This window comes from Canis lupus, chromosome 15 (genome assembly GCF_011100685.1).
Source record: "Canis lupus familiaris isolate Mischka breed German Shepherd chromosome 15, alternate assembly UU_Cfam_GSD_1.0, whole genome shotgun sequence".
NCBI classification, from domain to species: Eukaryota; Metazoa; Chordata; class Mammalia; order Carnivora; family Canidae; genus Canis; species Canis lupus.
Genome location: NC_049236.1, coordinates 13,565,806 through 13,590,484, shown reverse-complemented (window position 1 = coordinate 13,590,484; position 24,679 = coordinate 13,565,806). Strand labels below are relative to the sequence as shown.

Sequence of the window (24,679 nt, the reverse complement as noted above, 5' to 3'; positions counted from 1 at the left end):
CACCGAGGCTCCTTCCACAGTTTGGCTATTGTGGACATTGCTGCTAGAAACATCAAGGTGCAGGTGTCCCGACATTTCACTGCATCTGTATCTTTGGGGTAAATCCCCAACAGTGCAATTGCTGGGTCATAGGGCAGATCTATTTTTAACCCTTTGAGGAACCTTCACACAGTTTTCCAGAGTGGCTGCACCAGTTCACATTCCCACCAACAGTGTAAGAGGATTCCCTTTTCTCTGCATCCTCTCCAACATTTGTGGTTTCCTGCCTTGTTAATTTTCCCCATTCTCACTGGTGTGAGGTGGTATCTCATTGTGGTTTTGATTTGTATTTCCCTGATGACCAGTGATGTGGAGCATTGTCTCCTGTGCTTGTTGGCCATGTCTATGAACTATTGGGACTTCATCAAGATAAGAAGCTTTTGCACAGCAAAGGATACAGTCAACAAAACAACCTACAGAATGGGAGCAGATATTTGCAAATGACGTATCAGATAAAGGGCTAGTTTCCAAGATCTATAAAGAACTTATTAAACTCAAAGAAACAAACAATCCGATCATGAAATGGGCAAAAGACATGAACAGAAATCTCACAGAGGAAGACATAGACATGGCCTACTCTTCTGTTTTAAATTCACCAAAAAAGAGTGAGCCTGGGGAACCCTAAGCCCATGCAAAGCAGAATACCAGGCCCATACATGCTCTCTCTCTCTACCCAAAACTTTGCTGCATGGTCCTAACTATGCGTTGTCAGTTACAGGTCTTGTAAGCTAAACTTTTATTTTTTTCAAAGTTTCCTGATGGCTGTTGCTGAAGGGTGTCATCATAAGAACAATCATAAGAACCACAAGGACTGGTCCAGCCACATAGGTTACTAATAGGCTGAGACCAGTACAAAACACTGTCATACTTCTGGGACGCCTGGCTGACTCAATCAGTAGAACATGTGACTCTTCATCTCAGGATTGTGAGTTCAAGCCCCACACTGAGTGGGGCTACTTAAAAAAAAAAGTTAAAAATAAATACCACTATACTTGTATGTTCTCCTACCAAAACAAAACAAATTTTTATAACTTTATTAAAAATGATTCTAACAACCACCCCGTTACTAAAGCTAGAGAGCCATCTACTTCCCTCCTACTCTCATCAGACTCAGTCACAAAGTCAAATTTCTAATTTTCTCTTGAATTCAACCCCTTTTCTCCATTTTTATTGGCAACATATTCATTCACTGATTCATTTATTTACTCTACTGTGGGCTAACAATCTTGTTAGAAATTGAAGATATCAATGATAATTAAGCATGGTTTTTGACTAAGAGGAGTTTTCAGTACAGTGAGGAAGAAGGCAAGTAAAAAACAATGTTTATAATACATCGTGAAAAGCAGTGTTCTGGGATCCCTGGGTGGCTCAACGGTTTAGCGTCTGCCTTTGGCCCAGGGTGTGATCCTCGAGTCCCAGGATCGAGTCCCACATCAGGCTCCCTTCATGGAGCTTGCTTCAACCTCTGCCTGTGTTTCTGCCTCCCTCTCTCTCTCTCTCTCTCTCTCTGTCTCTCATGAATAAATAAATAAATAAAATATTAAAAAAAAGAAAAGCAATGTTCCTTGGATTTGCCCAGAGAGCAGTGAGAGCCTAAGAAAGCGATTGCTAAGCAGCCATGTGGTGATGATGACAGTAAGTCAGGTAGGACATGCTTCCCAAAGGAGGTGATGCCTGTTTTTGGAGACCCTTCCTATCTGGCTGGACTCCTTCATGAACGTGGCAAGCAGCAATATTACTTAGAATTAAGGAAATAATTTTCCATGAGACTTCATGTTGCTAAGTGCTCATCTCAACTAATCCAACATTACTGATAAAAATCATATATAAAGGGTGCAGGAGGGAGAATTGCCATTACACATTGACTCAAGTGTGTTGAGTTGGCCAGGGAACAAACTTCTGTTTAATTGCCCTTAAGGGGCACTCTAAAAAGGTGAGGGTTAGTAACATCTCTAAAGGTAAGTTTTAGTATCACCATGGAAATGACTCTGCTCAGAGATACCAATGAGTTGGTAATCTAGACAGCTGTTGTATAACAAACACAATATGGACAGAAGCAGAATTACCAAGTGGATGATCTGGGAAGCGACCAAGAAAATTTTTCATCCACAGGTTTCATGGGATAGAATGGAAAACGACCCCTAAAATTCTAACGTGGAGACTGGGAGTTTGAGTGCTGCCCGTGAAGCTCTCCTGGTATCCATCCGGCCACTGCTACATACCATACACCGGGTTTTCATTATGCCATCCAGTTTCTCAGCTGACACTTTTAATGCTGGTACAGACCTCAGGGAGCTCACAAAATACCAACCAAAGATCATCAAAAACCCTTAGAATTGTTTTCCCTCCTAACATATCAGAGAGCGCAGAAGGACACCGCAAATAACTAGGAATGTGCCATGATGCCAACAACAACTCTGGAAAACCCAGCATTGACAATATTTTCTGGCTTGATCCCCCAAAGTGCTCATTTTAAAAGAAACCTGTAGCTTTCACTCTTTGGTCCTTTCTTTCTACTGTTCTACAACTTCTGCTTTCTTTTCACTATTTCCGCCATTTTCTTCCTTGCTTCTGGCTTCCTTTTCCTTTCCTCTTCAACCTATGCCCGCTCTCTTCAATTGCCCTTTCTCTGAGAATTGGTTTTATCTGTTTGAAGACTGAATGAGTTAAGTTTAGTTTCTACTAAGTCACACTGCCGGGAACAAAATTCCCCACAACAGACTTTTGACTCTAGTCACATGTTCTTTGCACACTCTTTCCCGGAGCTTACTGCATATCAGTTGCTGAATGTAATGGTTAATCTGATGTGCCAACAAGACTAGGCTGCAGGGTAACAGCCATTTGGCCAGGCATTTTTCTGGGCGTGTCTGTGAGGGTGTTTTCAAATGAGCTTAATACTCTAATTGGAAGACTGAGGAGAACAGAGTTCCCTTTCCAGTATGGTTGCTTATCAGCCAATCGACTGGAGACCTGAATAGAACAAAGAAGCTCAGTAAGAGCGAGCTCTTCCCATCTCACTGCTGGGCTGGGAAATCAGACTTTTCCAGTCTTGACACTGGAAGTGAAACATTGGCTCTTCTTGGGTCCTGAGACTTTGGGACTGGAGACACACCATCAGCGTCTCTGGTCCTCAGGCCTTCAGATTCGAGCTGGAACTACACATTGACTTTCCTGAGTCTCCAAAGAACTGATTGTATATCTTGAGACTTCTCATCCTCCATAACTGCATGAGCTAATTCCTTACTTTATATACACATACACACAATGTTATATTTATATAATATATATAACCTATTGGTCCTATTTCTCTGGAGAACCCTCAATAAACCCTGGATTAAACCCTCAAATCTGAATTTTCATTTTTCTTACAATTGTTCAGTTCAGCCAAAGTCTAACCAGATTGTCTACCATTTTCACTCAGTTTTAACAGCCAAGGTCACCAAGACCCTACAGGGTCAGACTAAAGTTGTAGCCAGGGTCTGGAGTTCCTGGAAAGCCAAATTAACTTTCCTGTTGACAGGAATTCTCTATGACTCCTCCTTCATTTCTGCAATAATCATCAGGGAATTCTGAGCATACTTACATAACTCTTCCCACCTTTCAAGAGAAGTCTCAAGAAATGGCCAAACAAAAGATTCTGGATTAGGGAGGGCTAGTCACCGTCTCCCTTGCCTACTCTAGGCTCTTCCTCTGGAAATCGCTCTGAAGCTGATGGTCCCTTTCATCTCCCCATCCCAGAGTTGCCCTGTCATCTGCTAGTACCAGCCTTTTCGATTCCTCCACACGCCTTCTCTTCCACAGCCCACTCTCGTGTCTCAGCTCACTCTCAGTATTGACTGAGGAATGGCTCCCTGACATTTAGGTAGGGCTTTTCCAACATAAGGGAGACAGTTCTTCATGGTCAGACATCTTCTTCATGGTCATGATTTACTAACACAAGATTGTCCATTGATATGATTGGTTTCGACCAGGTGCCTTTTGGAATACATAGCATGACTCTTCCTACATCTTCTGTTAATGTTTGTTTATGCCTAATTTGATCTATTTCTAGATCTATAACCTGATTCCACTGTTGGCCACTAGGTGAATAGCTATAGTATATGGGGGCTTTATTATCAGAGGGAAGTGAAGTTACTAAGAGACAGTTTAATCCTTTGAAATCTTGTTTCAGGGATGCCTGGGTGGCTGGCTCAGTGATTGAGCATCTGCCTTTGGCTCAGTTTGTGATCCCAGGATCCTGGAATCAAGTCCTGCCTCAGGTTCCCTGCAAGGAGCCTGATTCTCTCTTTGTCTGTCTCTGCCTCTCTCAATGTGTCTCTCATGAATAAATAAATAAAATCTTAAAAAAAAAAAAAAAGAAATCTTGTTTCAATGCTTTGTTGGACTGGAGCAGCATGAATTCTAGGTCTTGTTTTGTCCCACTGCTGTGACCAGCTTCCTCTGAGTACTGTACCTAATGGCTTATGAATTCTGAGGTTTTTCATTCTTACTGGGGAGGACACAAAATATTCCCGGACTATGAGCTTTTGACTTTGCTCCTTCTAAGACGTTCAGATGTGCTTTGCTAGCCTTGGGTAACTTCCTCAGGTATGTGTTGAGCCACCCATGTGTTAAGCCTTCCTTTAAAGGAATGAAACTCTCTTTCTACAAAAACCATCTTGTCTCACTTGCCTGTTCTTAACTATTTCAACAAGAGAGAATGACAGAAAAACAAAACAAAACAAAAAAACAAACAAACAAAAAAAAAAAAAAAAAGAGAGAATGACAGAGCCAAAACCATACTTGTTCTGAAGCTAATGAACTTACTGAGTGAGATCACACATCTGTGCTGTCAGAAGCTTTCCATCTCCTGAGTCGGGGTATCATAATTCCTTTCTCTATGAAATAAACCGGCTCAAAGCACTTCATTTCCGTTCAGTATTTTGACTTGCATCTCAAAGTGTGTTCACAGTTAATAACATTAATTGAATTCATAGGGAATTATTTTTATTCTTGACTCTATTGACTCAAGGTATCATGTTTCACTTTTTAAATGGTGTCATTGTTCCAATCTACAGAGGAAAAACTTGTCTAGTGAGGCTAGGTGGTTTGTTGAGCATGACTCCATGGCCAGAAGAACTTCCTGGATCTCCTATGTTCTGGCTAAGCTAAGGGTGCTCTTAGGATGTTCTTGATCTCCATCTTACTTGTGAGTATTTTGAAATTCATTCTAGAGTAGTACTTTATAAGTTGGAGTAGCTGAATAGTCCCTCGGATGTGGTGAAAATGTCTGTAGTTTTCTTCCCAATAACTCATAATCCAGTCCTATAATGAGAAAAATATCAAATTCCATTAATAAGACATCTTAAAAAATACCAGGACTCCTCAAAACCATCAAAGTCATCAAAAACAAAGAAAGTCTGTGAAATTCCTACAGCACAGCTAAGAGGAGCCAAAGGAAATGTGACAACTAAATACAACATAGTATCCTTAATGGGATCAGAACAGGGAACATAAAAGGGACATTAGCAAAAAACTAAGAAAATCTGAATAAACTATTATTACATTAGTTAATAATAATGTGTAGGGGATCCCTGGGTTGCTCAGTGGTTTAGCACCTGCCTTCAGCCCAGGGCGTGATGCTCGAGTCCCGGGATTGATTCCCACATCAGGCTCCCTGCATGGAGCCTGCTTCTCCCTCTTCCTGTGTCTCTGCCTCTCTCTCTCTCTTTCTCTGTGTCTCTCATGAATAAATAAATAAAATCTTTTAATAATAATAATAGTAATAATGATGATGTGTCAATAGTGGTTCATTGATTGTAACAAATGTACCACGTTAATGTAAAATGTCAATAATAGGAGAAACTCAGTGTGGGGTATGGGAACCCTCTATTATCTTGTCAATTTCTCTATAAATATAAAACCATTCTAAATATAATGTCAATTAAAAAATCCTGGGGGGGTCTACAAAAAAGTTACCAAAACTAATAAGTTGGGAAGGTTCAAAGATAGAAGGTTGTGCACTAAAAAACTAACTCATCAGTCTTGAGATGTTCAAACCCTACACATGTGAGAAAATAGACTGGCTTTTGATGACTCTGAGGAGATAAACTCTAAGCTCTTAAAATATTTTGCCTGATGAGTGTCCTTATATATCTGGGGCCTTCAACCTCAGCAGGGAACTTATGCTAACAATGTGATTTATGGTGGAGAACTTGGGCCAAGCTGTATCATTTTCACCTCCCAAAAGGCTGGAGAGTTTAAGTAACTAAGATCAGTCACATTCTCCATTCTGAAATTACTGACTCCCAATAGAAATAAATCCTGGACATCAAGGGTAAGGCAATCTCTTCTGATTGGCCATTCTTTGTATGTGTTGTCACACGCCATTGCTGTGAGAATCAAGGCTGTTCATTGACTCCACTGGTAGAAGACAGCATGTATCTCACTTCCGGTCTCTATGTGCCGGTTTCCTTTGCCGCTTTTAATGTACATCCTTTCACTGTAATAAGCTATAATTGTGAGTAGAACAGCTTTTCTGAATTCTCTGAGTTCTTCCAGTGAATCATCAAACCTGATGGTGGTCTTGGAAACCCCCAACACAAAGGCCAATAGGTCTGCATACAAAAATCCGTTGTATTTTCAGATAGAAGCAATGAAGAGCTGTAAAATGAAACTAGAAACACAAGTCCATTTACAGTAGCAGCTCCAAATATAAAACATGTAGGAATAAATTTTACAAAAATATGTTCAAGCCTATAGACCTAGACTACAAAACTTCACTAAATAATTCTAGAATTTCCATTTCATTCCTTTTTTTTTTTTTCATTTCACTCTTTTTTTTTTATAGATTAAATTATTTGGTGAAATTCTCCATTTTTCCCTCTATATTCTAAACACATTAGTCATAGTCATTTCAATGTCACTGTCTAGCTACCAATATCTGGGCCACTCAAGGGACTGTTTCTATTGTCTGAGGTTTTTTCTTTTGCTGTTTTGATCAATTGGACTGCTTCTTGGTATTTTGGCTGAGTTTTTATTAAATGCTGAACATTGTGTATAAAGAATTATAGGATCTCTGGTAGGTTCACTGAAGAGGGAATTATCTTCTGGAAGTCAAATAGCATACTGGCAGAGCCTCCTGGTGCAATTGATGGGAAGTGGGCAATTTGGACACAGCATTTCCTTCCAGTGCTTGCAGGTTGCTTTGCTTTGTAGTACTTGTAATTATAGTGTACATTTATTTTGTACCATTTCTCTCTACTTCAGAGCCCAAAGAAGCTCTAAAAGGCACCATAAATTTTGAGCATCAGGGACATGTAGAAAAAGGGGCCAATAGATTGATGAGCATTTTGTATGATGTCATCTTCATCTCTCCAGGACATATACGAGAGGCTCAATACTCCAAACCCAGATCTGAATTTCTTTGAACACATTTCTTTAAAAAAAAAAAAAGGTTTTATTTATTCATGAGAGACACAGAGAGAGAGAGGCAGAGACACAGGCAGAGGGAGAAGCAGGCTTCTGCGGGGAGCCTGATGTGGGACTCGATCCCAGAACCCCGGGATCATGACCTGAGTCAAAGGCAGATGCTCAACCACTGAGCCACCCAGGCACCCCTGAACACATTTCCTAATGACCCTGGACACCACTATGAAGTGTGCCTTCAGTCACCAAGGCAATGCCTAGGTGAACAGATCAGTGACTAAAGGACAGGAGGTAAGCTCAGTCACCATCAGCTGTTCATCCATTAGCATGCTGCTCCACCTCCTCTCTTCCAATAGCTCCAAATTCTGCCTAGAAGCAGTGCTTAACGAAAGCAAACTCATCCACCTTGACCAGCACACTTTCCTGCATCACCATACCTGGTTTACAAATTCAGCCACCAAGGGATCCCTGGGTGGCGCAGCGGTTTAGCGCCTGCCTTTGGCCCAGGGCGCGATCCTGGAGACCCGGGATCGAATCCCACATCGGGCTCCCGGTGCATGGAGCCTGCTTCTCCCTCTGCCTGTGTCTCTGCCCCTCTCTCTCTCTCTCTCTCTGTATGACTATCATAAATAAATAAAAATTTAAAAAAATTCAGCCACCAAAACCTCCATTTTAATAAACTTTGTCTGGTGGCCAATCAGCACACACATTTGTCTTGGGCTTCACATTGTGTGAGACTTGCATCAAACAACCAGTTGTCTGAGACACAAATGCCAATGATGGATGCTTCAGGGTGGTGTTTGGACATTTCTCAAGAAATAAATGGTAGCTAAACTTGAGGCAGGGCAGGGCCAGTTCTAGAATCCCAGACTCCTGAACTTCAGCCAGGGTTCTTTCCATTAGGGCCACTCCCACAGGGATCCCATCAATAGTCACTCTATTCAGACTCCCAGACTGGGGAGACTGCTCTCTCTGCACAGGAAAAGGCGGGTTGCTGGTCCAGCACTGATCTTCCCAGGGACTGTGTAAGCTCTGCCGTCTGGTGGCTAATCAAGACATTAAAAGCAATAGGGAGTAATATTCAAGGTATACATAAACCACATCTTCTTTATCCATTCATATTACTCAGCCATTAGAAACGACAAATACCCACCATTTGCTTCAACGTGGATGGAACTGGAGGGTATTATGCTGAGTGAAGTAAGTCAATCGGAGAAGGACAAACATTATATGTTCTCATTCATTTGGGGAATATAAATAATAGTGAAAGGGAATATAAGGGAAGGGAGAAGAAATGTGTGGGAAATATCAGAAAGGGAGACAGAACAGAAAGACTCCTAACTCTGAGAAACGAACTAGGGGTGGTGGAAGGGGAGGAGAGCGGGGGGTGGGGGTGAATGGGTGGCGGGCACTGAGGGGGGCACTTGATGGGATGAGCACTGGGTGTTATTCTGTATGTTGGCAAATTGAACACCAATAAAAAATAAATTTATTATAAAATAAATAAACAAATAAAAGCAATAGGGAGAAAGGATAATGAATGGGAACAGGCATTTGCAAAAAGAAAGCACTGCATTTTGTGCATGAGTTTTTAGAAAGTGTTCAGGCTCAAAGCAAGCTGGAACCTTCTCCCTCCCCTTACTGATTACACTGAGGTGGAACTGATTAAGTGTACATGGATTCAACCCTTAGAGAAACCAATAGAGAGTACTTACCTTACAAGAGCCTTAGAAATACTCATATTCTTGGGGCATCAGGTTGGCTCAGTCAGTGGAGGGTGCGACTCTAGATCTCAATGGTGAGTTCAAGCTCCGCATTGGGTGTAGAGATTACTTAAAAATAAAATGTTTTTTAAAAAGAAATGCTCATATTGTTTGATAGAGTCATTCCACTCCTGGGGGTTTGCCCTACGGAAGGGATATTGCTTCAGGGCTTTGATAGAAGAGGCACAATGACTAGTGTCATCCAGATAGAGGCACTGTTAGGGTACAGAGATCCACGGGGAGTGGCCAGGAGCCAGACCTCCAGCTCCTCCCCAGACTGAGCTGGGACATCAGGAACAGGCGGATGGAGAAAAAGAGACCTGGGAATGCAGTCACCTGGAGGCACAGTAGGGCTTCAGGGCTGGGGAGACTGGGTTGTTCTTTCCAGGCAAATGGGAATTCACTGGATTCAGCGGATCCGTCAACCAAGCCTAGGTCCACCCAGCCCAACTGGCTTGCAGACTAATCCCGGACCCTACTTGGTAAAGAAGGACCTTTGTGAAGAGGTAAAAACCATTTTTAATACCCTCAGCTGGGCCAGGTGAAAAGAGTGAGCACAGGTGGGCAACAGCTGGTGGGCAATGAATGCACGGTGAGTGATAGGCAGATGGCCCTGGGGCTACAGAATGTCACGTCTTACACTAGAGCCTGATGCTGGACTCTCACCACGGATATGAAGTAGATCCTCTCTTTAATGTCCATTTAAGGAAAAGAAACTGAGTCCTAGAGAGGTGAAGTGATTCTATGAGGTCCTGCAATGGACTTAATTGGCTGAGCTGAGACCAGCTGACATTCATTCAACAAACAGCAAGCACTTGCTCCACGCAGGGACTGTGCCTTGGGGATGTCCTGCCCCCCGGGAGATCACAGACATAGAACGTGGGGAGGGAAAAAGGCATCAGAGAGTCATCCTGAAGAATGTGAGGCTGGCAGAAGGGACACTGTGAGGCCCGAATGAACACCACAGGCGCAAAGATGTGAAGCAGTGTGGGAGGAGAGGGAACGGGAGGCTGGAGAGCCTGAAGCAGTGAAGAGTGTGCAGCCGAGAGCGGGTGACCAGAAGGTGGGAAGGTGGAAGGATGCCAGGTCACAGAGGGCCTTCACTGTGGCCGCCTACTGTTGCTCAAGATACTGCAGGCACAGCAGAAAGGAAAATTACACTCACCACCTATTTACTGTGTGCTTTCTGTGCATGCGTTTACTCATTTACTCTTCACTGCAACCCAATAAGATGGGCATCATTTTACCCCTTATTTTAAGATTCGGGTGCTGACATACCTTTGTTATGAACTTGCCCAACATCGCACTAATTAATATAAAGTTGGCGGAGAAGGATTTGCCCAGGGAAGTCTGGCTTCTAGCCCATGCCCCCAGTCACTAAGCTGCACCTGCCTGGAGCAGTGGGGTTCACCTTGAAGGTGTAAAGGGCTGGATCCCATTTAGCTGTGTCTGGGAAAACTCTCTCTAGTGGCAGTGTGGAAGCTGGTTTGAGCATGCAGCAAGAGCGAAAACGGGAAGACAGGAAAAGTGTCTGCAGACCACTTTTTTTTAATCCATCCAGGCGAGCTGGAGGCCAGAAGCAGGGGAGCAGAAATGGGGCGAGGGAGAGGAATTCAGTGTCAATCCCATCTCTGACCTGAGTAGATGAGTGGTGGTGGTATCACTAACAAGGACAGGGGATGCAGATTGGCAAAATAGCAGGATTCCATTTGGACCTCAGGTCCCCGAGGAATGGTGCGAGAGGCAAGCAGGTACCAGATGGAATTCTAGAACTGGGATTCTAGAACTGGCCCTTCCCTGCCTCAAGTTTAGCTACCATTTATTTCTTAAGAAATGTTGTCCAAGCACCACCCTGAAGCATCCATCATTGGCATTTGTGTCTCAGACAACTGGTTGTTTTATTTGGGACTGATTTGGAAGTTGATACTTCATGGCAGTAATGGGAATGACCTGAGTGGATGAGGTGCCCATGCCATTCCTTTGAACATGTACTGGGGACCCCCAGCATTGTAGGCCCATGCTGGCCACTCCGACACTACAATCAACAAGACAGGTGCAACTCCGCCTCATGGAATTCCAAGTTCACAGTCTCATTCAGAGAGCAATGCCATGACCACTGTGAGCCCCCAGGCCTGTGAGAACCTGGCCAGCTGAGGGCAGATGGTCAGGAGCAGTGCCACAGAGAAACTGGCCATTATCCTATTATGCTGAGAGCAGAAGGACCAGATAAACCATCACACCTTGCGATGAGAAGAGGGAACTCTAGTGCCCTGGGTGCGGGCCGTCTCAGAGGTGTTAGGAGTGGAATCGAGGCTACGAAGTTGAGGAGCAGGTGCGAAGGATGGAAGTAGAGGGAACAAATGTTGACCACCTCCAGATCCCTGAAGGGATCCCTCTCTGCTTTCCTAGATGCATCTTTCCAAATTCAAGTTTTGCATAAGCTTTACAATGGCAAACAGCTCTTCAGCTCCCCATTTCACACACACACACACACACACACACACACACACACACACACCCCGCACACACAGAGAACTCTATGCTGGAGTAGAATTAGCAATGGATTTAAAGTCCAAAGACTAGAGCACAATGCTATTAATTAGCCTAATGCCACTAACTAGCCCAATGCCACTAAAGTCACCTCCCTTTCTGAGTCTGCATTTTCTCCCCCAAGAAAATGGGCTGAGTTATATCCAGCTGGAAGGATCAGAACAAGGCTGCAATCAGAAAGCACCTTCCCAACCATATAGTAGCCCTCGGCTTTCATGTCAGAACCAGCACCCCCACCCCCACCATCACGTGTTTGGCTTTGAGGGAAGGCCCTTCCCAGTCTCTGTCCCAAATGGTTAGCTCTTTGGGCCTAGAAGATGCTTCCATCAGCTTCTCCCCAACCTCCTCTCTCCCTCTCCCCTCTGCTTCTTGGTGCTCCCTCTCCTCCCTGACCCTTTCCCCATCTTATTAGCACCTGTACTCACCTCCATCCACCTCCATCCCACATGTGGGCTTGTAGCTAGAACTGGTCAAGAGCCTGGTTATTCATTTGCAAAGTCCACATGCAGAATTGTACCAGCCTCAGCGATGCAGAACGAACCCATGTAACCAACTCCATTATGCTGGTGCCTCCAGAGGTCCAGAAGAGCAGCTGGGTCCAGCATGTTCTGTACTTACCAGCTGTGCAGAGCCTCTCGCTGCTTCTCACCCCAACTTGGTACATGACCTGAGGCTTCAGATTCCACAGTACGATATTAGTAACCTGGGCTAAATGATTGTAAGGATTTGGCTAGCTCCGACACACTGGTCTCACACGCAGTTCAGCTCATCCTGTAATAATGATAGAAACAAAACACAATAGCTAACACTTATTGGGCCAGACACTATTCTATGTGTTTTATGAGCATTGTTTCCTTTAATCTTTACATCATCTCTCATTAGATAGACACCATTTATTGCCCTCGGTTTATAGACGAGTGAGCTGGAGCTTGGTGAGTTGAGTTCACTTATCCAAGGCCACTTGGTATTACTTGTCTGAGCATGGCTCTATCCAGGCTGCCTGACCCAGGCCTGGGCTCTTAACCCCCCAGTGGGTGAAATTTCTGGCCCAGCTACTAACCACCGCTCACCTGAGCTTCAGAGCTGAACTGTGCACCCACCTTGCCCTCCAGTCTACCCCCTGTAGATGCCCCAGAAGCTTCTCATTTCCACACGCCCATAAATGCATCCTTACCCCACCACACACACACACACACACACACACACACACACACAGACACACACACACACACACACATTCTTGCTTGTCCCCTGGTACCTGCCATTCTCAGTGCCATTCACAAGGCTATACGGTGCCTTGGTGAGAAGCTGGAAAAGGCGCCCCCTCCCTTCAGGCAGACACAGGCCCAAACTAGCTTGCAGGCCTGATTTTTTTTTTTTTTAAGATTTTGTTTATTTATTCATGAGAGACACAGAGAGAGACAGAGACAGAGACACAGGCAGAGGGAGAAGCAGGCTCCCTGTAGGGAGCCCGATGTGGGACTAGATCCCAGGACTCCAAGATCACACCCTGGGCCGAAGGCAGGGCTAAACCGCTGAACCACCCAGGGATCCCTAGCAGGGCCTGATTTAGTGGAGACATGGCCTGCATAGCCCAGCTCAATGTCCCAGATTCCACCATCTTCCAACTTGCTCAGACAATACTGGAATTCATCCTTGATTTCTCTCTCTTTCTCTCTCTTTGCTCCTCCTCCTGTCTCTTTCTCTCATCAAGCTCCCTCTATTTTGCTTCTCCAGGGACTCAACAAGGAACATATCCTAGAAACTTTGTCATCCCTTATCCTCCAGAATAGCACACCAGGGTGGAAACCACTGGGCTCCCAGATCATTTCTGAAAGAAAGCGAAGTGTGTCATCAGGAGCAGGATGATGAAGGCCCCAAGAGCCTGCCCCCCCCCCCAACCACCACCGGTAGGGCTTGCAACCTAAGGTAGTCACAGTCTTGGCCTCTGGGGCCACAGGGAGGGGGCCCTGGAGGCCAGCTGCCCTTGAAGCCTACGGTAAGGTAAGGTGCTGGCACAGCCTGGGGGAGGGGGGGTGTCCCTGGAGCTGGACCGAGGGAAAGCCTCTGGAACGGCACCTAAGAAGGAAAGAGCTTCTTTTTTTTTTTTTTTTTTACTTTACAACTCTATTTTATTTTTTTTAATAAATTAATTTTTATTGGTGTTCAATTTGCCAACATACAGAATAACACCCAGTGCTCATCCCGTCAAGTGCCCCCCTCAGTGCCCACCACCCATTCACCCCCCACCCCCCGCTCTCCTCCCCTTCCACCACCCCTAGTTCGTTTCTCAGAGTTAGGAGTCTTTCTGTTCTGTCTCCCTTTCTGATATTTCCCACACATTTCTTCTCCCTTCCCTTATATTTCCTTTCACTATTATTTATATTCCCCAAATGAATGAGAACATATAATGTTTGTCCTTCTCCGATTGACTTACTTCAGCTCAAGTTCAAAAGTTCTACTCATCTGCCCTTTCTATTGAACGTGGCCACCAGATGGCAGCCGAGGCTCCAGGCCGGCTGACGAGGTTGGGTGGAGCACAGATGTTGGGGCTCATCACTGACCCTGCGGCCTTGGATCAGAGTCAGGGAGCAGGAAAGTGTGAGCACATGTGCATGCACAAGCACGCGTGTCTTTCTGCACCTCTGTGTGCTGAAGGGTACGGACAGACATACGCCTGGGCAAACCATAGGGGCTGAGCCCTTTCCTTTGGGTTTCCTCCTCACACCTACGGCTTCCCTTCCCGAGTCTAGCCCTGTCCAGGGTGCCGGTGATGCAGAGGGACGTGACCTCGTTCCTGCCCTTGGGGAGCTCCCAGGCCTGGCAATTAAATAGCCGCAGGGTGGTGCGGACAGAGGTGGCTGGGATAGCCCAGAGAAAGGCCCAGGGGTGGGCACAGAGCTTCCCCGGCACCTGGAGGGCTTCCTGGAGGTGTCAGGTGCAAGAGCAGCCCAGGATCTGTTTCCTCCCAGCAGCCCCGCAGGGAAGACAAGCCGGTGGAGCAGCGGACGGGCTGGGCAGTCCACCAGCGGTGAGGCACAGATCTGGAATTCGAACCGGAGCCTGCATGATTCTCAAGCTCAAGCTCTTGGCCACTGTGTGCACTTCCAAGGGGACCTGGGAATGTGGAGAAGAGCCAAGCTGGGGGAGGCCAGGCCCCAGGCCAGACCTGGGGGAGGGGCAGATGCCTCCCGCCCTGGTCCCAGAGAAGCTTCTGATAGCTCCAACTATCTGAGTCCCCTGTGAACTTGGCCCAAGGGGACAAGGCAAAGTGTATGGGACTGGGATCACCCCCGGAGGGCCACTCTGCACTCCCACCCTCACCTGTACCCTAAGCTGGGGGAGGAATCCCTGCCCAGCAGTAGTCTTGATCATCTGATGGCTCCTTGGAGCAGTATTTCTGCTCATGTTACTCTGAGCATGAAGAAAGTCATCTTGAAAATTATTCCAACCATCTGGCACTCTGCCCTCTAACAGGTGACACTGGAGATAGAATTCCCCAGCCTTTTGCCCTTTTTTTTTTTAAACCAGCTCCAGACTGGAAGTTCCTCTTCGAGTCTAACTGAAGTTAATAGTGCTGCAATCTACCTCCAACTCTGCAGTTCCTGGGTGGAGCCTTTAGTGGCTGAGTTTGGATGTAACTTATACTGTGACCCTGTGACATCCACACGTTTTAGGTACGGAAGGGAAAAGGAAGGTGCAAGTCCTGCTCCAGGAAGCAGGAAGAGCAAGGTCCGCCGGCAGTCAGAGGATCTCCGGGCCCGGCAGCCAGAGCCGGGCCACCTGAGCGTTCTGCCCAGAGAGCAGGTGGAGGGATCGGGGGAGATGATGCCACAGGAAGAAGAAGTGAGATGCCAATGAGGGAGGGCGAGGGACTGTCCCCAGCCAAGGGACTGGCACGGGGCCCCTTGGGCAGGCGGGGCGCGCAGGGGGACCCACTGGAAACAGAGAGGATGGAAGGGGAGAGGGGACGGTGGGCGCTAGGTCAGGTGGAAGGGGGAGAAGGAGGCTAGACGGTGGACGGTGGAGGAGGGAAAGCTCCATCAAGGCTGGGAGAGCAAAGGAGGAGCCGGACTGGGTGGGAGAAAAGGGCGGGGAGGGAGCAGGAGAGAGCAGGAAGTCCCGCGGGGCGCAGGGGCCGCGTGGGGGGCCCCCCAGCCTCCCTCCAGCGGCCGGTCCCTCCCCCTGCCTGTCAGTCAAGGAGACGAGAATCCCCTCCCCCCGGGGCTGGCCTCCCACCCGCCTCAGCCCAGAGGCCCCCTTCCCCAGGCCCCCAGTCGCCGCCCCTTGGGGCTGGCTGTGCAGCCCCGATAGATGGTGGGGGGCCCAGCTGGTGTGTTATCAGCCTCCTCCAGGAGCGAGCCTGAGCCACTCGGCGGCTGCCAGCCTGAGATTAGGCCCCGGAGGGTCATTAAGCACCGCCCTGGCCCGGGCCCAGCCTCCTTTCCCTCCCTCGGCTGGCCAGGCTGGCAGGTGGGAAGAGGCGATAAGGGCCAGGGGCTCTGGGGCCCGCAGCTCTGTGCCCCGTGCCCCCTGCCAGGGCAGGAACACGGGGTGGGGGCGGGTCAGTGCCAGCCCAGCACCTGCAGGGACCCCAGAGTTCCCACCATGCCGGTTGGTCCAGCCCGGGAGGGGCTGAGGAGACTCCCAGAGAGGCCAAGGCAGGGAGCGGGTGGTGCCCCAGGAACCAGGAGGACTGCAGCGGCGCCCCCAGGCCCTGGGACGCCTCACAGGTGAGACAGGCCAGGCTGCACTTGCTGCCCGGAGGCCAAGGGATGGTGGCTCTGCCTTCTACCCTGGAGGGCGTGTAGGGCCAGACCTGACCACCGCCCCGCCCAGCCTCTCAGGGACAACTCAGGGCAGCACTGGGAGGGAATGGAGGTTCGTGCAGGGAGAATCAGATCCAAGCAGCCAGAAGGTTCAGACCAGGAGGCTAGAAAGGAAGAAGAGGGTGTTTGTGCCTTAGCAGAGGCCCTCTAGTAACTTCCATCCCTCCTCCAGTAAGGTAGAGGTTGGACTGGCTGGCCCCCTGGCTCTGCCCTTTGGTCTGGTCAAGGAGGACTTCCTAGAGGAAGAGGACCCTTGGCAGAGCCAAGGAAAGGGAATATGGAGTTTGAACTGGCAGTGGTGGGTGAGAAGGCATCTGCCCACGTGAACACAGCCACAGTTCACTGAGCTGAAGGTCAGAGAGGGGAGGCAACTTGTCCTGAGTCACTGCTCAGGGCCCTTCCCTCTGCCTGCAGGCTGCAGACTAGACCTCGGTGTGGTAAGAAAGGATAATTCGGATCTCAGGTGGAGTATTTGTCTGAAGGCTTCGAAAAGCAGAGCAATGGCTGTGGTGGGGAAGCAAGGGGGGCTGGGACTGGTTGGAACAGCGTGGACTGCCTCCTACCCTCTGGCCTGCTCCTCTGGATCTGGGAGTGCTCCTGGGTGGGTCTGTCTCAGGTTGTCACCCCAGACTCTGTTCCGTTAGAATGGCAGTCACAGGGAGGAGGGGCCTTCACGGTCAGCCAGCCAGCTGGGAGTACCTTCTCCCCGCCCCCATCCTGCTTCATTCCCCAGGGGACCCAGTGCCCTGACTCCACGTCCACCCAGGACTGGGAGCCGGTGGCGAGGATGATTCTACCCCAGGTTTGTGGTGAAACTGGCCAAACCCTCCCCAGAGGGGAAGGTTAGTTCAGAGAGGACTGTGACTCTCCCAAAGTCCCATAATAAGTCTGCAGGGAACAGGGACTCAGCTGGGCTTCCAAAGTCCTAGCCCAAGCTCTGTCTTGGAGCTTCTTATGCTCAAAGGCCAACCCATGCAGGCTGGAGCCGCCTGGACGGGGGATGAGCAAACAACCTGCAAAGCCAGGCAGCATAGAGACTTGGTAGGGGTGTCGGTGCTGCGCAAAGACAGGCCCAGAAGCATAGCTGTTAAGAGTAGGTCGGGGGGTTGGGGGGCACCGGCAGGAGGGTCTCTGCCTAGAACAAGGGGCAGAGTGGGTGAGCTCCCTGGCCCCGTGGTCCTCCCAGAGAGGGTTTCCTGCGTAATCCTCCAAAGCCACCATGACAGTGGCTTTGGAAGGTGATTGTCATGATTCAGAAAGCAAGGTTGGACCTGGTTATAAGCCTGAGGGGCTGTTTCCGAGCCCTGGGAACATCAGGCTTGGAAATACAAAACATCTTTATTTCACAGAAATAAGAGCCATTTCCACGGTTACAGGGAGTGGATGTGAGGCAGGGAGGAGGTGACGAGCTGACTGTCCTCTTCTGAAGGGTCTTCTGAATTGAATTGGGTGGGAGACCTGGCGGGAAACCCTAGGGCCACAGCTGAACCCCAGCCTGGACACAGCCCTGACTGGCTGGTGACAATTCAAGGGAAGGTGGGAGGTGTGGGGTTGGGAGAGTCAGCCTCTTATTGTAGATTCCCGTGTAGAGGAGAGGCTTGTGTGGTGAGCCGGGCATCGGTCACAGGCACCTGGGGTCAGGGCGGAGGGCCCCAGGCAAGTGGGGGTCACATGGGGGTGCTGCGGACATTGCCCTCCTCTTCAGGGACATTCTCATAGGCATTCTCGTGTTCACTGGACCTGAGAGAGGATGACAGGGGTCATCACCCTTCCCAGGCCATCCCCTTCTCCCTGCCCCGTCTTGTACCTGTGTGGGCAGTTTCTTCCAGAATAAATATACTTGAGTGCCAGAGGGACTTCCCCTGCCCACATCTGGTCTCAGGTGCACCTGAGACTGGAGGCCTCCCGGCACCCTTCATTGAGCCCCATCTCTCTACTATGCTGAGCTCCGCCCCCCCTGGGTCCCCACAGGGCCCCCACTGAACCACCCCCTCATGGAGCCCATCTCCTCACTGAGCTGCCTCCCCTCCTCACCCCTCTCCCTGCATTGAGTCCTCCCAACTCCCTTCAGAGTCCCCTCCCCCAATGCACCCCTCCCTGTGAGTCCCAGTCCGCTGGCTGCACCCCTGCCCCCATCCCCATGCTGGGCCCCCAGGAGCCCTGCATCCTCACAAAGCCCTCACAGGCCTCCCTGAGCTCCTCTCTTTGCTGAGCCCCAACCTCCATGAGTCCTCCTCCTTCCCTGCTCCCCCCCAGCCTTCTCCCCCCACCCCTCAGAACACCTGGTCCTTCTGGAGCACAGCGCGGTCAGCCCTGTACCGGCGCCTCACCTGAAGCTGGCCGCCGTCAAGGAGTACCTTCCATCTGTTCCTCCCAGGATCCCATCTGCCTTGTTTGCAATGGTCATGACCATGTTCACAGGCTCCCTGTGGGCGAGGCTCATCAGTGGGGCTCCCTGGGTCCCGACCCTCTTTGTCCTCCCCCTTGTCCAGTCAGGCCCTGTCCTAGGCACCTGTTGTCACAAGTCCAAGGGCAGAGGCTGGCCCCCCGCAGAAGCCCCTCTCTCCAGCGGGGCGCTGTTGGTGGCCTGACTCTGGCCCTGCCCCACGGGCCTTCACAGCCGTCTCCCCCGTCCAGGGTGGGGGCCTCAGGTCCCAGCTCGAGAGGTGCAATGGATTTACCCCAGCCTCACACCGACCACCGCCCAGCCTCCCATGCTGTCCCCCTTGTGGCCTCGGCTCATGACCCAGCGGGACTTAGCATCCCCCCACACTTCCTCAGGGGCCTCCTCCGGCACTGGGTGCACAGGGTCCGCATCCACTGAAGGCAGAGCTTGGGTCCATTGGAAAAGGAAGCATTTCCAACAAAAAGCTCCTGGCCTCTTATTCGAGTTTAGACCACGGGAGTGCGACCTCTGCCCCCACCTACTGGAAACTGCTCTTACAGGGACTCTCTACAGGGCGCCGCCTGTCCTCCCCTGGCCACCCCTCCTGCCCAGGGCGCCACAGACTTGCTGTGTCCCACGGTGCACTCAGCAGCTGCCTCCGGACCTTGGGCTCCGCACCTCGGTCCTTGGGGCTGTCAGAAGCCTGGGCTCATCCCGTCCTTCCTCCCTCCTGCCCGCCGCCATCCCCATCCACTGCCCCCTCCACAGCTGCCACATGTCCCCTCTCTGTCCCCTCACTGCCTCCAGAGTCCAGACTCCCAGTCTCGTGTGCAGCCCCTACCCACGCGTGCACCCAGGGCAGCCAGAACCGTTGTGCTCAGGCCACCTCTCCTCCCAAGACCAGCATACAAGCTAGCGCTGGGGTCCTGTCGCAGGAAAGGTAAAGCCCAAAGTTCGGGGTATTGGTGTGTACAAGGCCCGCTAGGCCCAGGTCCTGCCCACCTGGCTGGCCCCCCGGGGACCTCTCTGGCCCTCGCTCCACCTGTGGCAGCTGGTGTTCCCTCACTGGGCTGCACCCAGGCCCCAGCCCCATTCGTGAGAGCTAGCGGCAGGTGCCACCTTGCTCCAGGGGTGGTGAGCACAGGGTGGGCTGGATTTTAGCCCACCCCTCTCTAATTCTGTGCCTGCCTTTGCCCAGGAACCCCTGGTACCCTCAGTGTCTTCTTCCCACAACTGCAATGCCTTCCCCTGCATGCTCTATCCTGAACCTGGCTCCTCTGCACTCCTCAGCCCTCAGAATAAACGTGCCATCAGAAGCCCTCTTGGACCACGGTCCCTGGGCCCCCAGACCAGGGCAGGCGCAGCACCACAGTGCACTCCCTCCTACCATGGAGCTGAAACTTGCGCTGTGATTGCTCCTGGCCTTCCGGTCTGGGAGCCTGGAGTGTGGGGCTGTGTGTGTCCCACTGACCCTCTGAACCCCAGCGTGTGGCACCTGACCCTGAAGAAAGATGCAGCCTTCTTCCCAGAGGTTTGCAAAGCCCCCATCACAGGCTGGGCCAGCGTCCTGACTACGGAGAGACACAGAGCCCTCAGGGAGAGAAGACCCCGGAGCTCACGGTGAATGAGAACCAGAGCTGTGGGGTCCGACGAGCCCGGCTGGCAGCCACTGAGCCTGAGCTCCCGGCCGGAAGACCTTCAGCTCAGTGTCACTCCACACAGGGACAGGCCTGGACTCTGGGCTTCCACGGCCCTTCTCAGCACTCCTAGAGCAGTAGCAGTGGTCCTGGGGTCTGGCCTGCCTGTGCCAGCGCAGACCCTGCCCCCAGCCACCCCTTCCCGGGCAGCACTCACGGCTCTTCCTGGCACCAGAAGCGGTTGACAGCAAAGGCGATTGCCACGAGGACCAGGAACACAGCCACAGCGATTAGGCCTTGCATCCAGGGCTGCAGGTTGCCCAGGCCTGGAGAGAGGGGAGTGGGGATGCTGCAGGTGGCTCAGCTGCTGTGGGGGCTGCAAGTGCAGAACCCTGGAAGGAGGGGATGCTCCAAGGGCTAGAGCCTGTGTCTGAGGCCATCAGCTGGCTGCCAGGACCAGAGGAGACATCCTGGGGCAGCAGCGGTGGTGGCGAGGGGGACCCGCTTGACCCCCCACTGAGCTGAGAAAGGGATGACACTTGGGAAAATGAATTCAAAAAAGGAATGAGGAGCCAAGGAGAGACAGCCCAGAGCCCCCACCTGCCCCACCACATGGGTCACCTGCAGGGCCCCCTACGGAGTGTCTGGGCCCCAGGGACCAAAGGGCAGCCCTCTGGACAGCTGGCCTGGGCCCTGCCAGCCCACGGTGTCTCCCGTTTGCCCTGGCTCCCAGAAGGCCGGAGCGGCCCGAGCTGATAGGACTGGGCTGGTATCTGGAAGATCCTGTTCTGTAATGAGGTTTCCCTGGTACGGGTAGGGCGTGGGAGTGTAGGACAGGCAAGGCTGCTTAGCTAGGGGTGCCCAGAGAGGGGTGGGACCAAACACCCTTGGAAGAGCAAGGCAGAGGGGCCAGGGCTCCTCCAGGCCGTGGGGCCAGGAAGAGAGCTTCAAACCTGAGCCCCTTTGGTCTCCTCCAGCTGGGGGCCTACCGGACTAGGCCAGACACCAGGTTGAGGCCCCATTCATCACCTCCTCTACCTCCTGACCCTTGACCTTTGACAGCACCTCTCACCCTCCAGGTTTCCCCAAATCTCTGCCCTCAGCCACTGGCAGGCCAGACAGGCTCTCCCCTCCCCCGGCATCCCTGTGCTCCAGGAGCCTGAGAGAACCGGGCCCTGCAGAGGATAGACACGCAGTAGCAGACAGGTCTCAGGAGGGGACTGAAGCCAACAGGAGGCTCCTAGAGGGTCTTGCCTCCAGGCCAGAACACATGCAGCCCTAGTGCCACCCTGTATTTAGGAGGGCCCAGGCTGGGCATCAAAGCCCTCATTCTGTCTCATTCTGTCTCAGTCTCACTCAAAAGTCCTTCCTTGAGTCTACCCTAAAGCTCTCCTGCTACAGAGAAGGCCCAGTCTGTTCTCTGAGTAAACTCTGAGTCTGGCAGATATAGGGAAGACGGGAAGGATCTGGGAATTCTCTGGCCTGGGGCCAAGTCACTGTGGTTACCCTGAGTTCCATACTGGCCAAAAAGCAGTGCTTTGGACTCATTGTTTCCCCCAAGAAACAATGGATCAGACCCATGTTTCCTCAGGTCGGTGGTTACTCCAGGATGGGGAGTAGGGCTAAGCCCTGGGAGGCCCCCGTCTGCCTCCTCCAGACCTTGCAGCCAGCTCCCTCCAGATACCAAGGAGCCCTAGTCCCTGCTGCTCCTTCCCTGTGGCTCTGAAGTGAGCAGAGAGCCTCAGGCGGGAACGAGGTGACCTGAGCCCTGTCCTAGAAGGATCGCAAGTCCCTCCGTTGTCACCTCAAATTTCCTTGTCGATGAAGTTCTTTCCGGCTCATCTCTTAAATTGGGCAAAATATCCTGCGGGCCATGCATCCGCTGCTGGGAACCCAGACCACCCCCTCAAGCAATCGGGACTGCCCTGAGCCAGCCAGACCCCGCCGGTGATTGACCCCAACACGGAGATCCCCCCGACCTTCACTGCCCACCTGCACGGACCCACCTATTTTTGCCCTACATTTTTTGCACCTAAACCTGGAAGTACATTTGGCACGCTGGAGACAGTCTTGGCCTCACCAAAATAAATCCCTTTCTTGTTTCACCACTGCTGTTTCTCTGCCTTTGGATTTCGTCAGTGGCAAGTGGCCAAACCCGGGGTGTTTGGGACCCCCGGAACCAGGCGTGCTTGCACCCCGGCTGCATCCCTTCTTGTTCTGCTGTGTGATCCACGCAGGTTACTCAACCCCTCTGATCTCCAGTTTCCAAGAAGGCTTCTGAGCCTGGGAGGCAGAGGTGAAGCAGACATGCGTGCAAGCTGAGGGTCTCTGCAAAGGAGGGGGACTCCAGGAGCATCTCCGCCAGGCCCCTTCGGGCCCCATCTGGACCCACGTGCAGGGCCCCACACTTTGGCTGCAGATGCAGCAACACTGCTCAGGGCAGACAGCAGAGCTCAGGGTGTGGTGCTTCACGGGCACGAAGCCTTCCCACACCCTAGCCTGGCAGCTGTCCCGGGAGGCAGGCAGGGCAGCTTTATTGTCCCCACTTTACTCACTTTATGGATGAGGAAACTGAGTCTCAGAGGGGGGCAGTGATTTTCTCCAGGCCGCACACGGCAGGACAGCGGCAGAGCTGGACAGAGAGCTCGGGCTCGGGAGGGGGCCACACCGGGGCGCTGTCCCCCACCCAAGCCCAGGGAGCTGAGACAGTGAGGACTTAGGCCAGAGCCCTGACAGTGCTCCCCGGGGGGCCCAGCCTGCCCTGGGAGGGGGGCTCGGGTCCCGCTCCCCCATTCCTTATACCCAGGACCCCGTGTCCTCAGGACCCCGCCATCTCTCGGGCAATTCCTGCTTCAAGAGGCTGGGCCTCAACTCCTGTAGGTCTCCAGTCCGAGACCCCACACTTCCCCCACTGCCTGCGTTCCTCACTGGGAGAAAGTGAGTCACAGACAGAAGCCTTGCTCAGGAGTCTCTGCCTTCAGAGGTTCCTCCAGAGAGCCCAGGCTCTGCTTCTTCCCCTCCCCATTGCAGGTGTCCGGGTGATGAGGGAGGCCAGACAACCACCCCATCCACCCTGGGTTCCAGGGACCCAGCCCAGCCCTCCTCACTACAGCCACCCGTCCTGTATTACCTTGTTGACAGCTGGCAGGTGGCACTGCCATGAACAGACCCAGAATGAGCAGGGTGAGGGCCGACATGGCTGCAGGAAGCTTCTGGGCCTTCTCTGGCAGCTGGTATCTGGGCTCCTGGAGCTGCTGTGGGGTCTGCCCGGAGGGCCAGAGATCAGCTTGGGCTCAGTCTGGCCCTGGAGGAGAGAAGCTAGTAAGGAAAAAGGCACAGGAGGAAGGAAGGGAGGTGGAGAGAAACTGCCCTCCCTCCCATGGTAATGAGCTTCCAGGCCTGGCCTCCCAGGTCGGTGCCCGGCCCACTCGAGCTGGCACTCGAGGTCATCTTTCAGAGGCTGGCTAAGAAAGCAGGTCCGAGGAGGAGGGAGATGTGAGGAGAGTTGGTGCCTCACCGCCAAGCCCCAGGCCTCTCCAGTTTGGTCAGCTCCCCCTTCTTCTCACAGCGGGGTGGGCTGGGGCTGGGGCTGGTTGTGGGGAGAGGAGTGACAGTGCCGCTCCTGCGGGCGGGGCGTCTTGGAAGGCTGACAGTGGGATTAAGAAATCTGTTGTCTGAGCAGGAGCTTGGGGAAAACCCCAGAGGCTAGGAAAGGTCAAAGCTGACCGCCCACGGCCGGGCCTACTCCCTGTTTTTCTCCTCACCTGTCCCTACTCAGCCAGGCCAGACCATGGGGCTCCAGTCCTGGGACACAGCTCTGGCTTCTGTCCCTCCATCCCTGGCCTGGCTCAGTAGCTCTATCATCCACCCTCTCTCATGGGGCTCCGGACAGAGGGCCTGAGGGCCCCAGTCCCCAGCCTTCCCCACCCAGCCCAGCTGCCCTGGTCCTGTTCAGCTTTCCTCTCGGCCCCCAAGGGGTTCCTGGAAGCTGGGTGGAACCTCTCTGGGACAAGACCCAGGTTTGGTCAGAGGCCTCTATATATCCCTCTGACCCACCTCCACCCATCA

The 24,679-nt window shown here is 51.6% G+C and overlaps 2 protein-coding genes and 1 long non-coding RNA gene across 5 annotated transcripts; 1 reads left to right on the top strand and 2 right to left on the bottom strand.

The window, feature by feature from the left end:
- Positions 1-524: 524 nt before the first annotated feature.
- LOC102151503 lies at positions 525-12,555 on the bottom strand. The gene is made up of 3 exons (XR_005370260.1): positions 12,185-12,555; positions 9,162-9,278; positions 525-5,343 (listed from the first exon to the last, which is right to left on the bottom strand). It is a non-coding gene; the product is annotated as an uncharacterized LOC102151503 (long non-coding RNA).
- A 3,188-nt stretch (positions 12,556-15,743) lies between these two features.
- LOC106559783 (transcription initiation factor TFIID subunit 4-like) lies at positions 15,744-22,716 on the top strand. Of its 2 annotated transcripts, XR_005370259.1 has the most exons (3): positions 15,744-16,492; positions 19,782-19,914; positions 20,173-22,716. XR_005370259.1 is itself a non-coding variant. In XM_038558131.1 (2 exons), the coding sequence occupies exons 1-2, from the start codon at positions 16,074-16,076 to the stop codon at positions 20,384-20,386; spliced, it is 633 nt and encodes a 210-aa protein (XP_038414059.1). In that variant the 5' UTR covers positions 15,744-16,073; the 3' UTR covers positions 20,387-22,716. The 2 variants fall into 2 exon arrangements, 1 of the variants encoding a protein (XP_038414059.1); XM_038558131.1 differs by lacking the exon at positions 19,782-19,914.
- PDZK1IP1 (PDZK1 interacting protein 1) lies at positions 17,861-24,279 on the bottom strand. Of its 2 annotated transcripts, XM_038558133.1 has the most exons (5): positions 24,129-24,279; positions 23,742-23,915; positions 20,829-20,937; positions 18,919-19,014; positions 17,861-18,328 (listed from the first exon to the last, which is right to left on the bottom strand). In XM_038558133.1, the coding sequence occupies exons 2-5, from the start codon at positions 23,806-23,808 to the stop codon at positions 18,256-18,258; spliced, it is 345 nt and encodes a 114-aa protein (XP_038414061.1). In that variant the 5' UTR covers positions 23,809-23,915; positions 24,129-24,279; the 3' UTR covers positions 17,861-18,255. The 2 variants fall into 2 exon arrangements, with proteins under 2 accessions (XP_038414061.1, XP_038414060.1); XM_038558132.1 differs by lacking the exon at positions 24,129-24,279 and having other exon boundaries at positions 23,742-24,034.
- Between the last annotated feature and the right edge of the window lie 400 nt (positions 24,280-24,679).

What these genes read in the sequence shown, in the direction of transcription:
- PDZK1IP1 (XM_038558133.1), bottom strand. Translation starts at nt 23,808, where the DNA reads ATGTCGGCCCTCACCCTGCTCATTCTGGGTCTGTTCATGGCAGTGCCA. An exon ending in TTCTGGTGCCAGGAAGAGCC is followed by an intron (nt 19,015 to 20,828) that starts GTGAGTGCTGCC and finishes CCTCGCCCACAG; the next exon opens with GGAGCCTGTGAACATGGTCA. An exon ending in TTGACGGCGGCCAGCTTCAG is followed by an intron (nt 18,329 to 18,918) that starts GTGAGGCGCCGG and finishes ATCCTCTCTCAG; the next exon opens with GTCCAGTGAACACGAGAATG.
- LOC106559783 (XM_038558131.1), top strand. Translation starts at nt 16,074, where the DNA reads ATGGTGGGGGGCCCAGCTGGTGTGTTATCAGCCTCCTCCAGGAGCGAG. An exon ending in GGCCCTGGGACGCCTCACAG is followed by an intron (nt 16,493 to 20,172) that starts GTGAGACAGGCC and finishes GCCTTTGCCCAG; the next exon opens with GAACCCCTGGTACCCTCAGT.